The 16,084-nt window shown below is 36.8% G+C and overlaps 1 protein-coding gene across 1 annotated transcript in view; it reads left to right on the forward strand.

Annotated features, from left to right (window-relative positions):
- The window catches only part of TRPC4 (transient receptor potential cation channel subfamily C member 4), a 133,647-nt gene that overhangs the window by 48,794 nt on the left and 68,769 nt on the right, over nucleotides 1–16,084 (forward strand). Inside the window, exon 2 of the mRNA XM_015851914.3 lies at nucleotides 1,613–2,017. Within this exon, the coding sequence (XP_015707400.2) occupies nucleotides 1,640–2,017 (378 nt within the window). The 5' untranslated portion in view covers nucleotides 1,613–1,639. The remainder of the gene's footprint in view (nucleotides 1–1,612; nucleotides 2,018–16,084) is intronic.

Consider the following 16,084-nt stretch of genomic DNA (forward strand, 5'->3'; position numbering starts at 1 on the left):
AGTGACTTTAACAGAACATAATCCACTAGCTGTGCACTCTCTTGTAGCTTGTGGTGCAGACTGATAACGCCTTGGAGGAAGAACTGGGAAACATTTTGTTTGCAAAGTGCAATTGCTGAGTGACTATATATGGATCTAGAGGGAAATTCTTCCTAGAATATCTCCTTTGCTGCCACCTGCCTGCCTCAAGCCTGCTGATCTGCTCCAGAAGACAAAGAAAACAACATAGTAATGGCCTTTGTACTTACCTCTCCTTGCACTGCATACAGAGACTGGAATAGATGAATCACTATTTCTCACACTGTCCTGTGATTTTTTTAATCAGTCAGGACCTCATGAAATAAACATTACTTTATGTCTTTTTCAATGTTGGAAAAAAATATTAATCAAACTTTTGTTTAAAAAGATAAAATGACAAGAAGCTGCATTTCTTTGACTAGCTAACTGTTGTAATGTAAATGCATTTTTTATGTGTGTGTACCCTGTTCATTTAAGTCTTTTTTTTTTTTTTTTTTTTTTTTTTTTTTTTTTTTTTAAGTTAGATATAGCTGGAAGAAAATTCCCTTTAGAAGGTGCTTGTTTTGAAAAAGATCCTGCTCAATAAATACAGAGTAAAAGTAAAGTCATTAAAAACTTTATCAACTGCAAGCCTTTAGAGCTGTTTCATACTCGCAGTGTTTCAGTATCTAAGTCCAGAATAGTGCATTATCAAAACCATGATCTTTATCTACCAGTCCTTGTGATTTCATCCTATATAAATTTTGTTTTTCCTTTCAGGCTCTGGATTCTAATTTATATATTAGTAAGTGCTATCTGGAAAAGCATTTTGTATGAATGTTTTTCTTAATAGCATATGAGATTGAATCAAAATCTTAATAGGAAAGTACACTACTGAACAGTACTGTCTGGGCCTATCTATTTCAGATAAGTCAGAGGAGACTAATTTATGCTTCTAGGGTATTTGAAGAGCACTTGGCAGAGCTAACAGCTAATGGCCATTTCATCCCTAATGTAAACTTTCCAAGCTAAAGAAATAGGTAAGAAGATTTGTATTCAGTGTACCACACAGATACTAGAGTTGCATAGGATATCAGAGACATGGTACAGAAGTCTGGAGTGCACGAAGAATAATGGGTGTAACTCAAAGCAGCTAGGCGCCTTTAGAAGGGCAAAGGAATAAGACTGAAAGTGACATACTTGGTACTACAATCAAGCTGAAAAAATGTTGCCTTCTGGTACTGGGAAACAGCAACTGTGTATGAGTACACTCTCAAATTTCAGCAAAGATGAGATAGAACAACTTAGTGAAGGAATGTGGCCGCACATCTGATGCAAGCTATGTCACCTCATTCTTGCTGTGAGTTTAAGAAATATATATTGAGTTCTGGCATTTTACTTTAAGTGATAAGCATGAACAAGATGGTTACGTGTCTTCTTTGCCATGTTTGTTGGTGATTTCACAGGTTATTTTGATAGAAGACATTTACTTTTTTCAACATCACTTTGAGTTTCATAAAGTTATATATTTTAAAATCTGGTGCATTATATTACATATATTATTGATTTAATCTTTTTTTTTTTTTTTTTTTTTTTTTTTTTTAATATGTTTCAGAGATGAAATATTAGAATGGCATAAAATATGGCCCAGTTCTACTACAAAAGAAGTGTCAACGCTCCCTACAGAGATCGTATCCCTCTTCGTATTGTACGAGCAGAATCTGAACTGTCCCATTCAGAGAAAGCCTATCTGAATGCTGTGGAGAAAGGAGATTATGCCACTGTGAAGAAAGCTTTGGAAGAAGCGGAAATTTATTTCAAGATCAATATTAACTGCATTGATCCTCTGGGAAGAACTGCACTCCTTATTGCAATTGAAAATGAGAACCTTGAGCTCATTGAGCTGCTCTTAAGTTTTAATGTATATGTGGGAGATGCTCTTTTGCATGCCATAAGGAAAGAAGTAGTTGGTGCCGTGGAATTGCTCCTAAACCACAAGAAGCCCAGTGGGGAGAAACAGGTATGTATAAGATTTGCTTGTCTAGTCCTATCTGACCGAAAGAGAAGAATCATGCAAAGAGCATAAGCAAGAAGAAAAAGCCAAACACCATCCTTGTGCATAAGTATTTCAGATCAGAAAATCAGTGTTTGTGATGCTGTATTCATTCGTGTTTAGACATTTCTGTCAACCAGTCACATCTGCATATGTCTGCAAGGCTTCTGGTCTTAATGTAGTTGTCACAAGATTTGGCATCTAACAAGCACAAACACAAATATTCTTCATCCTTACCCTGGACTTAAGAATGTGTTCCACTTCCAGCAGAGTGAAGTGTTAACTGCCATTTATATGAAGGCAGGATGGGGCTCACATTTAGATTATCATTCCCTCTTGGAATTCATGTTTTACTTTGAACTGAATTAGGCAATTCGTTTTCATGCAGCCACTTGTAAAGTCTCAACAAAAGAGAAAAGAAATGAACAAACGAGAAGCAATGACTTCCAGTCAGTAAGAAGGAATTGCCAGGGAATGTCTGATTTCCCCCTTGTTCATGCACTCTACTATTTCATTGTTTGTGTTATGCTTGCAAATATGTATAGGAAATTGCCTCTCTTCCTATCTCTAGTTACCTGCAGTCTCTTTTCAGGTAGCTGAGGATAGTGATAAGGTCTCCGATGTGCCACCTCTAGACTAAATCTCCAGGGAGAGAGCTGGTTTCCCTGTAGGAAGGGTCTGGTCAGCATATTTCACCCTCTGTTCACCTCAGAAGGAAGTCTCCTATGACAATCACCCTTCTTTTGTTCTTGGCAGAGGTAGTCTTAAAGTATGCAGCTGGCTGATTTACCCTAGACAGCTCTGTGAATGAACACATCAATATCCTCGTATGCCTGTGGATCCACCAGTCTATCTCCCATATATACTCCCTTAATTTTTCCACCTCCTCTTTCTGATCTGCCACCAGACTGTGCAGGTCACATCATACAAAGCTGATTCTTCTACTACTCTCTGATAGCACTGACAGGTTCAAGGCAAAATTCTTAATTTCACTGAAGGTTTTAATCCTTCCATGTAGTGGTCACCATTTCCCACTGCTCAGCAATACACACTGAGAGCCATGACCTGACTGATTTTAATTCCAGTGCTATCTTCAGTAGTCTTGAATCCTGTCCTGTCATGTACATATTAAAAGACACCAACTCCTTCTCCTCCCTTTGCATGGATCTGAAACATCTTGAGAATGTAGCTTGCCTCTTGTGCATCCTTCCCATTTTAGGAAAGTAGTGGAGACAGGATGACATAACCCGTAAATTCTGATACTGTTAGGACTATTTCAGGAAAGAAAGCCTTATAAAAAGTTATAATACTGTATTCTGCTTTCATCTATTTCATTTTTAAAAATCTATCATAAGTATTGTATGAATGCATTTACATGAATAATATGATGGAATGATTAGAACCTTTTCGGGTAATGCTTACAATATACTTTCATTACAGTACTATGTACTTGCTATGGGTAGAACTGCAGGTGATAGGTAAGAGTATAATTTTTGCTGATAAAATAACATGAATTCTTAACTTTTTTTTTTTTTTTTTTTTTTTTTTATGGGAAGAAAGAAATATAGTCACTCTTTGTACAAATGTGTGTGTCTGCCTTGTCTTCTAGACAGAAAAAGCAGCAACAGATTTATGTCAGAGAAGGGGAAGGTAACTAAACTTACCTTGTGTTTGGCTCATTTTATTATTTCTCATCTGAAAGTACAGATAAGAATACAACATATAAGACTTTCTCAATGTGATATACCAGGAGCCAGAAGGCTCATTTCAAGGCCCAGTGCCAAGTCAGTTAAATGACCTGTCTCCATTCTTCAGACTCTATAATAGGAGCTGCCAGAGTGAAGTTAATCTCACATAGTGGTAGACATTCAGAATTGTTTCAACTCTAATCTGGCTGCCTGAGCTACAGTTACCAATGGAGAAAAGTGGAGATACCAGGAGATGAATTCTTGCTGCCTTTTGCAGTTATTCGTCTTAAATGCATAAGCCTCTTTATAGACTCTAGAGAGAACCTGAATTTTTCTCTTATATTGGGTGCTTGTATTTCAGGCTGTTCTTTAGACTCACAGGGCTACCATGTTTAAGGCACTACAATATGAGGACATAAATTATTATGGAGCATCTGAAGGAGGGCTACAGAGATGACGAAGGGTCTGTAGGGCAAGATGTATGAAGAGCGGCAGCTGAGGTCCCTGAGTTTACTCAGTCCAGAGCAGGTTGAGGGGAGACCTGATGGCAGCTGCAGCTCCTCGTAGGGGCAGTGCTGAGCTCTGCTCTGTGTGACAGAGACAGGGTCCAGAGGAACGGCATGGAGCTAGACTGTGGGAAAGGGTCTGCACCAGAGTGTGGTGGGCATGGAACAGCCTGCCCAGGGCAGCGGGCACAGCACCAAGCCTGACAAAGATCAGGAAGCGTCTGGACAGTGCTTTCAGATGCAAGAGTTGAATTTTGGGTGGTCTGTGTGAAGCCAAGAGTTGAACTCAGTGACCCTTGTGGGTCACTTCGAACTCAGTATATTCTGATTCTGTTATGTTTTTTGATATGCGTCACAGCTACTGCAGTGGAAATGATAGTGGTACTGCTAGGTGGTATGATCAGTAGTGCTTCTTCTCTTCCTTAGTTTCCCTGTGGGATAATGACATTAACATCCTCCTCACATTTTATGTGTCTGTTTTACAAAAGCTAACACTCTTTTCACAGATATATTTGCTGAGGGTCTGCTGAGTACTGTAAAGCATGAAGGATAATCAAGAGTCATTTGAATAGTGACATCTTCATTTGTGTCTGCACAATGTTAGGACTACTCATTACAAATGCAAATAGTACATGCAAGCTAGTGCTTGCAAATAAAAAGTGTCCTTTAAAAAAACTGTGATTATTTGCATGTTCAGGCCATTGTTTTTATTGTGGACACCAACAATCACTGAAGTTCTACATGTGTCATAAATGTAGATAATCAGACTGATTCATTTTTAGAAACATATCATGATGGAGTGAATATAACTGTAAGTTACATTTTTGCAGTAAGCATTCTGCTGTAGTGAAGCAGATATAACTGCATATTAAGCATAATCAAAAGTAGCATGCTGGTTGAAAATTCATTACAACAAGCTAGAGATATAAAATCAGAGTGTTTAGAATTACATGCTAAAACTTATATTTTCAGTATGCAGAAAGAAAGCTACATTTTCCCCATAGGATCAAATTCCTTTTGAAATTCTATTTCAAACTACAACTTGACTTTCTTTGATTACTTTTGTTATTTGTAAATATTTGCCATACTGTTTAGATGATGATTCAGTTTCAAATGCTATGTTTTAATAACATTATATCTTCGTCTGTTTGGGTTTCTTCTTTGTGTAAAGTTGGTCATGTGTCGTAAAATCTTGGCCTCTGAAGTTAGTCGGAGTTTTGCCATTAATTCACTGTGGTCAAGATTTTACTCTCTTGCTGTTGTATTTTTTTCCTTGAAAAGAAGTTGTTTGCAGAGGAGGAAGATTAATAACAAATAAGAAAAATATGTGTGCTAAATATTGCCAACTTGAAGAAGTTTGGATTCCAAAATGTTTTATTGGTGATGAATATTATGAGTATTCAAAAACATGCATAAATATATATAACTCATAATTTATGATTAAATGAATTAGCTCTCGTCTTTTATATTCTTGAGATAATATTCTGTATATAAGCAATATTTAATTACAGCTTCATCCTCATACAGTAAGCTGTTAATATTTTAAATTAAAGAATTTTTAAGCATAGAATTTAATGCATAGTTCAAGAGCTCACTGACCATATCAGAAAGCCAGAAATTAGATTGTGCCAACAGAAAGCCACAGTTCTTCAAGACAACTAAAATGTCTCTGGAAAGAAGCAGTTTTCCTTCAAAATTTGATGCTTTAAAACATTTAAACATTTGAAAGGAAAAGAAGCATGAAAAGGTGTTAACTCTAACCAAGAATCAATGCATTTAATTAAACTAATAATTTTGTTCTGCATTTTTATTTTTTTTTTTCTTCCAAATAATATCTTCAGAATCAGGAAGGACCACTCATTCTTCCCCATTAATGTTACCCCCCTCAAAAAACCAATCAGTGAGATCCTCTTTAAGTTGAATCTAGACTCCCCAGTCTACTGACCACCTCAGCTTTTGGGCTTCAACATACATGATCTGCTTTGAATGTAAAAGACGCATACAACTGTTACAGTAGTTTTAAGCTGATTATCAATACATGGATGCATCTGGTGCCATCTGGTGACTACAGATGAAGCATATATATTTAACAGCTTTGAACAGTATTTGATTATTTCTCTCAAAAACCTCCTGACTGAAGTTTTTGTACTATACATTAGTATTACTTAGGAAATGGTTGTTTGTCACTTGCATTATATTTTCAAAATTTTTTTAGCTACAGCAGCTGCTACAGCACAGGTAGAAGAAAATAGCACAAGGTGAACAAGTTGAGGAAACTTGCCTAAGTACTTTTAAATCATCAGTTTTTCAAAGCCATATGTCCTGAACGATCTGCCAAGACACTTGTTGCTTATGCTAATGGACAGTTGAATGCCAACTTAAGAGGGGGAAAAAAATCACTGTTCCTTAAAATTTAGAATTCAGACTGGGCTGAAACCTGGAAAAGGGGAGGGTGCTAATTCGCCTCTAGCCCTCTAGCACCATCTACATGCACTGAGTCATCTCAGCAAAATTTTTATTTTTATAAGTTACAACTGAATCAGATTCAGTTATAAAAGCCAGTTATGTTATAGCATATCTGACTGCAAAATAGTATTAAAACCATTTACTGACTGCGAGTCTATTAAGCAAAATCTGCAAAGTGTGGCAGATACTATTTGTCCTGACAGAAAGAATGGGATTTTGTAAAAGCAGTTTGTCTCTCCATACTGTAGCCAGCTGAAGCAAAGAAACAGGAAAATATATCAAAGGAAATTTGGAAAATAAAGTTGCTAATTTCACATGTTATACTGCAGTAGTAGGTGAAAGTACTGATGCTGCAGATATGGCTCAGTTGCCATCTTTATCAGAGGTATTGGTAAGAAACTTAATGTCACTGAAGAAATGGTTTCTTTGGTACCATTAAAAGACACAGCTAAATCTCACCATATGTATGAAGCCATAAAAATTGCACTGAAGCAGTCTTCTTTAACCTTTGTCAGCTACTGATAGTACTCCGGTGATGGCTGGTAAAAAAAGATGGACTCATGCAATTAATTAAAAATGATGCAATTGTTGCTAGAAACACACATTTGATGAAATATCACTGCATTATATTATCAAGAAAACATAAGCACAAAAGCTTTAAAAATGAATAATGTCACAAAAATGATCATCAAAGCTCTGAATTCATAATTTCCAGGGGATTCGATCATCATCGGTTCTAGGAGTTCCTTAAAAATATTGATTCTGATTGTGGAACATCATTTACTCTCCTAAAGATGCCTAAGTCAGGGTGATCTGCTAAGAAGATTTTATGATTAAAGAAAGGAAATGAAATCATTTATGAAACCAAAATTTGTGCCAGAACACAAAGATTAAAAATGGCTCACAGATTTATCACTTTTGCTGGATTTGAATGCTCATTTAAATGCATCTTTAAGGTGAAAATCAACTTATCAGTGCTATGTTTCAAGACAAAGTAATGTTTGAAATGGAACTTTACATGGCACATTCAAGTTATGTCAAATAATTTTATGCCTTTTGATACACCACCTATTCTGTCCTGTGAATAGCAAAAGATATGCAGCCTTTCTTTCAGATTTAATGAAGGAATTCAATAATAGGTTTCAAGATTTCCAAAGAAGTCATACGTTTTTTGAATATTTGTGACTCCATTTTCATTTGACACAGATAAAATACCTCTGAATTTTCAAACGAAAAATAGAGTTGTGATCAGATATGCAACTAAAGAAATTTAATCACATGTCTTCACTAGACTTTTATAAGCCCCATATTACCAGAGGGAAATATGACTTGCTTCAGAATTACACCTTTTCATGTTATCAGTTCTTGGCAGTATGTACATTTGTGAACAACTATTTGTACAGGAAGAACTAGTTTGTACAGGAAAGGAAAAAATTCATCCAAAATGTCTGATGAAATGTCTGATGAACACCTTGAGAACCCTCTAAGAATGGCAGCTGCTTCCAGTGAGCCAGACTGATGCATAAATTGCACAAAACCAAGGTCAAATATCCCATTAGTTGCTCTTTTTTTTTTTTTTTTTTTTTTTTTTGGTAACTATATAATATAAAATAATAAATAATACAATAAAATAATAAATAAGTAATTAAAACAATATTTTTGTTACTTATATACATCAATTGTAGTAGATATTTTATATGCCACCAAAGACAATTCCATTTCACTCAGTGTTGTCCAAGCAAGCCAAAAGTTTGGACATCCATGGTCTAGATTCAGGGCACAGGGAAAATCACCACGAAAGTGTTTACAGGCATTGCTTAGTCATGCTTTTATGTCTCCTTGTTTACTATTAGATAATGATTTTGTGATGATGGTTTTTTTTTATAGGTAGATGCTCTAGAGACAACTTTCTGCAGATGTCTGGAAAAATAGATTCAGGCTAATGCGGAAATGACATTCACAAACATGAGGAGGTTGCAGGACAGGGAGATAAGTGATTGTATTGATATGTCCCCTGCTCACAGGGGACATTCCACAGTATGGAAGCTCATAAACATGAAAACGCATCTTGTCATATATTAGTAATCACTTTGTACTCCTAGACAGGAGGAGTTAGCTAAGAGGAATCAGCTGATCATTTCAGGATATTTTTTGAGGTGGGACAAGTGGATGTTATTTTGCTGTCACAAGCTAAAGTTGTATTTTAAAAACCTAGGTGCTTTTAGCTGACTGATTAGTATTTGGAGTGGGAAAAGGCAAGAGAGATGTGGGTAATTCAGGCTGTTTCACTTGACTCTACTGCATGCACTTACAATTAGGATAAAGCAAGATTCATATGTTCAACATCTGATCTTTTATTATTTTATTTTATCAGCATTGACATCCAATTTTGGGTAGAATGAAATCATGTGGAGGAACAGCCAGGGAAAGGAACAGGACTGTTGGAAGTGTTTCATAGTATAGCGTCTAAGCCATTGATGTTCTGGTGCACGTGTACACAATCTGATAAAAAACACACACAGCAAAGCTGGACATCTTTGCAGACAAAGTGCCTTCAGTCTGGCACATTACCTAAAACAGATAAAAATTCTAAATGTGAAAAGTCAGGAAATACCATGAAGGATGAGCTGAGCCTGAAGAGTCATTCTCCTTCACTGAGGTGGCTGCAGCTTAGATTTGGCATATCTTTAGCAGCTTCTGGGTCTCTAGGTCTGACAGAGCACCATGAAAATTCCCCTTGTATCCTCTTCACCCACTCTGGTCTTTTCATGTCTCTTGGTATTCTTATACTTCTTAAAAGTGCCTCTTGAGAACTCTCAAGAGCATGAAATGAAGCTAGTACTCTTCTCTGAAGCTGCATTCATCGCATAACTTCAGTCTCAGCTGGAGTCCTCTCAGCACATACAAAGCATTCAGTCAGTTTCAGTCCATTATTTTCTTAACAGGAGTCATAAAATTACCTAATTGCCCTAGCTCTACCTTGCCTCACAACACAGTTTTCACAGGGAAGCTGCTGTGCTGGGGTTGTACCTCCTCCTAGTAGCAATGCTGGTCATGAAGGAGAGGACCAAGTAAACATATACAAGTTGAAGGTCTGAATCACATACCATGGACTTTAACTACAAACATGCTGGACATGTGAGTTCAGATTTTCTCCTAATTAGAGAGCTGGGACTTACATTGATGAAGCAGAGGCAGAAGGAAAGATGTAATGAGCAATGCATAATGCCTTATAGTTTTTCTTATCTAAACCATTTCCCCAGTAGTGTTGGAAAATATCAGTCACAGTCACTTGTGTAATGTTCTTTGTCTGTTGAGATTAAAGCATCATTTTTTGTTTTGAAAATGTCTCCCACAGAAGTTCATGAACTAAGTGCTTTTTTGAATGTTCTGATTAATGACAGTCTAGCTAGTAATGAGTATGGAGGAGGCAATGCAACACTATTTTGTCGAGCTTGAAGTATACAGTCTTGAAGTGGAATGTGAGGGCACAAAGTTGAATCTTCCCACTCTGAGTGGGTAGCTGAGTACATTTTTTTTTACAGTAGCATCTTATTAATTGTAATTCTCTGACAGGTTTTAAAATATTGAGAGACAGAGCTGAATGTGAGAGGCTGTGTAAAGGATAATCCAGGTTATTAATGAAATAGATACATCAGACTATCCACATATTCAATTTTTACATAATCATATAGGCACATGGAAACAACATGTAGCTCTAAAGGGGAGATGTAGGATGGAAATGATTAATTAATTGCATAAGAGATGAATATAGGGTTTTACAAAGCTATTGTTCTTTTATTTCATTTTTTTTAGACAGAACTATTTCAATAACAACAACAAAATATCTGCAAGTGCCATTAGGTCTTGGCAGTACATCCAAATTATCTTGTCTGTGTTTGTATGCACCAGAGATAGGTGGGTGGCTATACAGTAAAACCTGTGAGAATTACTAAAGAAAGACTTCAGAAGCTGGTGCCATCAAGTATTGCTGCAAGTAAATTCAATATTGAGGTAGGCAATGTGTTCTACAATGTGCAACCATCACCTTGTAACAAATGTTAGATCATAACATTCAAAATATGAAGCAGTAGCAAGAAAAACATGCCAAAATATGGGGGAAACGTGACAGCTTCTTGACCTGTACAAAATGATGAGCCATTTTGTTATTGGCATCATAAGCACTGCAGGATTCTTAAGGCCAGATTACTGGAAGGTATTACTGACAATGTATTACTAATCCTCCTTTTTAGCAGTTTTCAGAACTTCATAAGGTGTTGATGATAACACATACACATTCAGTACAGTGACAATTGGTGATAAATATATACCCCAAGTGTTATTGATATTATTTATTTATTTATTTGTGTGGGTGTGTCTGTGTGTGTTTCATTTTTTGCTGGCTTTTCAACATTTTGTTTTCATCTCCTTTTGCAAATGAATGAACTTTGCTACCTCAAGGAGAGAAGATTAAACAATTGAAAATATAAAATGTACTAAGAATACGAAAGAAAATTTTTAAAGACTTATGTAAAAATTACGTCTGTGGAAAAGTATTTCTCCTCAAGAGGTCCCTTTTTATGTGCTGTCTTACTTTCCTCTCTTTTTATATTTACTCATTGCCATTTTACAGCACTCACCCAAGTTTACAATAATGAAAGAAAATGTCCAAAATCTCTGCCTTCTACAGTTAGTAGACCTGTACCGTCATTTTCATTTTCCATTTTTCCAAACCTACCTGCCTTCCCTATTTGTTAACATCTACATAGATATTTTCAACAAAAGATTTTGACAGACTTCCATCGCTTGAAAACTTGCTAAAACCATCTGTAATATAAGTAGAATCAATCTTTTACGTAGACCGAGAGGCTCAGTGAACAATACCTTCTTTGACTGAGGTCTAGAAATGTTTGTAGCCTGAAAATTATGAAATTTATTTCATAAGTTAAACTTTATTTCAATTAAATCATTTATTTCATTTTTATTTCATTTATTAAATTTTACTCTCATAAATTATCCCAGGAAAGGTTTTGAAGCAACTCGTTCTGAAGGCCATCTCTAAGCATGTGGAACACAAGGTGTTCAGAGGCAGTCAGTATTATTTCACCGAGAGGAAATCATGCTTAATCAATTTGATAGCCTTCTATGACAGAATGACTTGCTGGGCAGGTGAGGGGCGAGCAGTGAATGTTGTCTACCTGAGTTTCAGCAAGGCTTTCAATACTGTCTCCCATAACATTCTCATAGGTTAGCTTAGAACATTTGGGTTAGATGACTAAACAGTGAGGTTGGCAACTCTGTCTGTGGCAGGGCCTTAAAAGGATCTTTGAAGTCCTTTTCAACCCAGGCCATTCTACGAATCTATAAATCTATGACATTAGTTATATGCGAGGAAAAGTAGAAACTGACGAACTGCTTCATGGTGACCATTTTGGTGGAGGAAACAGGCCTGGGGGTATTGGTTGGTGCTTAGCTGAACGTGAGCCAGCAGTGTGCCCAGGTGGCCAATAAGACCTTTTATGAAAATTGGTGTTGCTAGCAGGAGCCGTCAAGTATTTGTCTCCTTGTAGTCAGCACTGGTGAGGCCACACCTCAAGTACTGTGTTCAGTTTTGGTCCCTCACTTCAAGAAAGACATTGAGGCCCTGGAGAATGTCCAGAGAAGGGCGACAAAGCTGGTGAGGGGTCTGGAGCTCAAGCCTTAGGAGGAGCAGTTGAGGGAGCTGGAATTCTTCAGTCTGGAGAAGAGAAGGCTCAGGGGAGACCTCATTGCTAAAACTACCTGAAGGGAGGTTGTTGTGTGCTAAGGATTGGCCTCTTCTCTAATGTAACTGGTGATAGGATTAGAGGGAATGACCTCAGGTTGTACCATGGGAGATTCAGTCTGGGTCTTAGGAAATACTGAGAGAGTGGCCAGGCAGTGGAATGGGCTGCCCAGGGAGGTGATGGAGTCACTGACCCTGGAGGTGCTTAAGGAATGTTTGGACGTTGTGTTGAGGGACATGGTTTAGTAAGAACTATTGGTGATGGGAGGATGGTTGGACTGGATGATCTTGTATGTCTTTTCTAACCTTGGTATTCTGTAATTCTACAATCAGTCTTTGAGAGTCAGCCCTACAGTCATCCCTAATGACCTCAAAATGAATGGTTTTTAAAATGTTTATCCAAAGGAAAAACCTATGAAAATTAAAACAAAAATAAAAATCAGAAACATACCACTGCTGTGAACTTTGTTTATGTGCAGCCCTTCACTCCATCATCAACTCTGCTCTTTTTACAAGACAACTGTCATTTTGTTCTCTGAACACTGAAATTAATAAAATATGATTTCCACACACCAACATGCATCATAATTGAATTTTTTATTTTTTAATAAGTTATAAATGTTCCTCAAAGCTTCTTAAGAGGTTGGTACTTTCATAATATCATTTTCTTTTTTCTTCTTTCTTTTTTTCTTTTTTTCCTGTGTGCCTGTGATTTTTTTGGTATCTGGTAATATATTTCAGCTCACACTCCAGAATTTTCTTCAGATCTCATTCATCCATCTTCTGAGTATTTTCAGCTGGAGCAGCCCAACAAATTCCAGAGTCACAATGGGGTGACTGACAGTATCCATTAACATGATTACAGTCTTTTCTTAGAAGACTACCACTTATACTCTCAATTTATCAAATATTTTCTAGATGGAGGTTACACATATCATACATTGTACTGACAGAAATCTTTTAATTACACTTTATGCCAGTGTTAAAATTCACATCATCCACATCTTAACCCCAGATGGGCAGGGGCCAAAATTATTTTCCTTTTAAATTGAGCTAGTAGAAGCTGGTGCTAAAATATTTTTTGTCTGTAGGTTTTTCACAGTATGTGGAGCCTTCTGACAAGAAATGAAACTTGAAATTTTCACTTTCAAACCTTACATTTCATATTATGTAGTGGCCCAAATACATCTGAACATTTATAGAAAATGAAAAAAAGTCTGTCACCATTTTATTTGCTTCCTACCTGCCTTGTGATATCAGCTATTTGTACAAACGTACTGCCTGACAAGTTGAAATTTCTCTTCCCTGCTCACTTACACCTCTGCTTATTAAGTCTCTGTTACTACCATGCACTGAGTAGAGAAAATATTTGTTTTCATGTGCTCAAATAAAAACTTTTTACATCTTAGTGAATGGTAGGGTTAGTTCTCTGACCATTCATTACCAGGATACACTGTGTACAAGATGTATAGAGATCAAGATATATGATCAAGATATATGATAAGATATAAGATGATAAGTAAGCTCAAGAGAACAAAAACACAGATATAGGACTAACACAAAACATGAAAAGATTTGAATCAATCAATTTTCTCCTTAGCATTTCAAAGGCTTCTTTCTAGCAATCTCCCCTAAACTACTTCTAACTATCTTGCTAGAAGTCTTTTACTGCATAGGGAAGTATATATATAGTAAGGTATATCTCTCTCATTTCTCCTTTTATATCTTTGCAGTAGAAATTTCAAAGGATATGTATCTATATACATGTATATATTTAATTTCCAGCAGCCTTCTTTGCTACAGGGTCTGCTCCATGTTCCCAGAACCTCATAGTCAGTCAGATTATTCTATTGATTTTTACATGTGGGAAAAAAATCTTTAAGTGTCTACCATTAAGGAAATGAGCACAGATGAGCTTAAAATTACTAAAATGCAATTTTCAGTCCTCTACCTGTTAAAGACTGTTCAGTTTTTCTCTGCCAGTACAGCTGTATTAACTTTAATCCCCTGTATCTTATGCAAGCAAATCTTGGTCTTCATCTTCCAAAGTTAGAACACTTGCAGTATGACTCAAAAGCTAGAGCTGCTGCTAAACAATAAACCACAGAATACCTAAGTAACATACCAGGGATAACATAGTCATGAAACTGATTGTTATAATGTTTCTCTGCATCCTTTTTATTGGTTATGGTTGTCGAGGTTTCAAGCATGACAGGACAAGGGGGCCCCTTTCTCCCCTCTTGGGGACAAGGAAAATAAAATGATCCAATTAAGATAAGGAGAGATAACAAATTTATTACAAATGCTAAAATAATATAAGATAATAATTAGAAATTGTTACAATTAATAACTCAAATGGAAAGAGAGGAATGCTACAACCATGCTGCTGCTCACTGTGCTGCCAGAACCTGGAAGCCACCTCACCTCCACTACCTGGAACTGTAGAGGCCATTGGGAAATGTAGTATATACATCTCAGTGTATCTTTATTTATGAATCAGTACTCATGTGATACTGCTAGAGAGTACGAGACTAGGAAATACAACTCCACAGTGCACTATGTCTCTGTACCCAGCAGCCTGTTGTATGATGGCATGATATAGAATACTGATATAACCAGGACAGTGGGGTTTCTAAATACTTTCAATATTCTTCTGTATTCCCTTGCATAATATTTTGAAAATCTACTGGGCATATTTTTCCTTAAGTGTTTTTCACATTTGTGTGATTTCTGATTTGTTCTTTCACCGTACAACCTTTTAAATTTTCTTAAGATGTGAAATTTATTTCCCAGATGTGAAGATACCATGTTTTAATTTGAAATACCAAGTAACTGCAATCTGCTGTAAAAAAATTTAGTTAATTCATGCTCTTCCCTCTGAACACTTATCTATCCTTAACAGTCTGTTGACACATAGAGAAGCTACTAATCCATTATTCTTTTTTTTTTCAAAACCTCCTTTTAAAAAAGTCATATTTATCATTCCATACCCATCAGGCCACCTTTTTTGCTTCCAGGCCTTGAAGCTGAGTTAATAGCAAAGAATCCATCTCAGACTATAAGATCTTTTCTAACATTTCTCTTGAGACCTCCATGGAGAAGCATGGAGTTCTCTTGGAGTCACCATGGGAGAGGGCTGGGGAAATGCAAGAATTTTTCCTCTGAGATGGTTTCCCTCTGATGGCATGATAAAGTGCACCACACTGCTTTCTCATTGCCTCTTCTCAATGGAACAGGGGGAGAAAATACCATGAAAAAGAGCTCAAGGATTGAGATAATGATTGCGAGATCACACGCCAGTTACTGTCATGGGTAAAACAGACCCAGAACGAGAAGATTAATGTAATTTACAGCCTATTACTAACAAACCAGAGCAGTGAGAACTAAAAGCAAACTAAAAACACTTGCTCTTCCCCCACCAATGTTCTCTTACATTCTTCCCCTGAAAAGTGCAAGGAAATGGGGGCTGCAGTCAGTCCATTACACTTGGTTTCTACTGCTCCTTCATGGCCACTCTGCTGCTGCCCCAGTGTAAAGTCCTTCTCATGGGATGCTGTCTGTCCTGAACTGACCCCATGTGGGCTGCCCACAGGCAGCAGCTCTCCAAGCA

The sequence above is a fragment of the Coturnix japonica genome, chromosome 1, assembly GCF_054131305.1.
Source record: "Coturnix japonica strain WE chromosome 1, WE-NBRP24, whole genome shotgun sequence".
NCBI classification, from domain to species: Eukaryota; Metazoa; Chordata; class Aves; order Galliformes; family Phasianidae; genus Coturnix; species Coturnix japonica.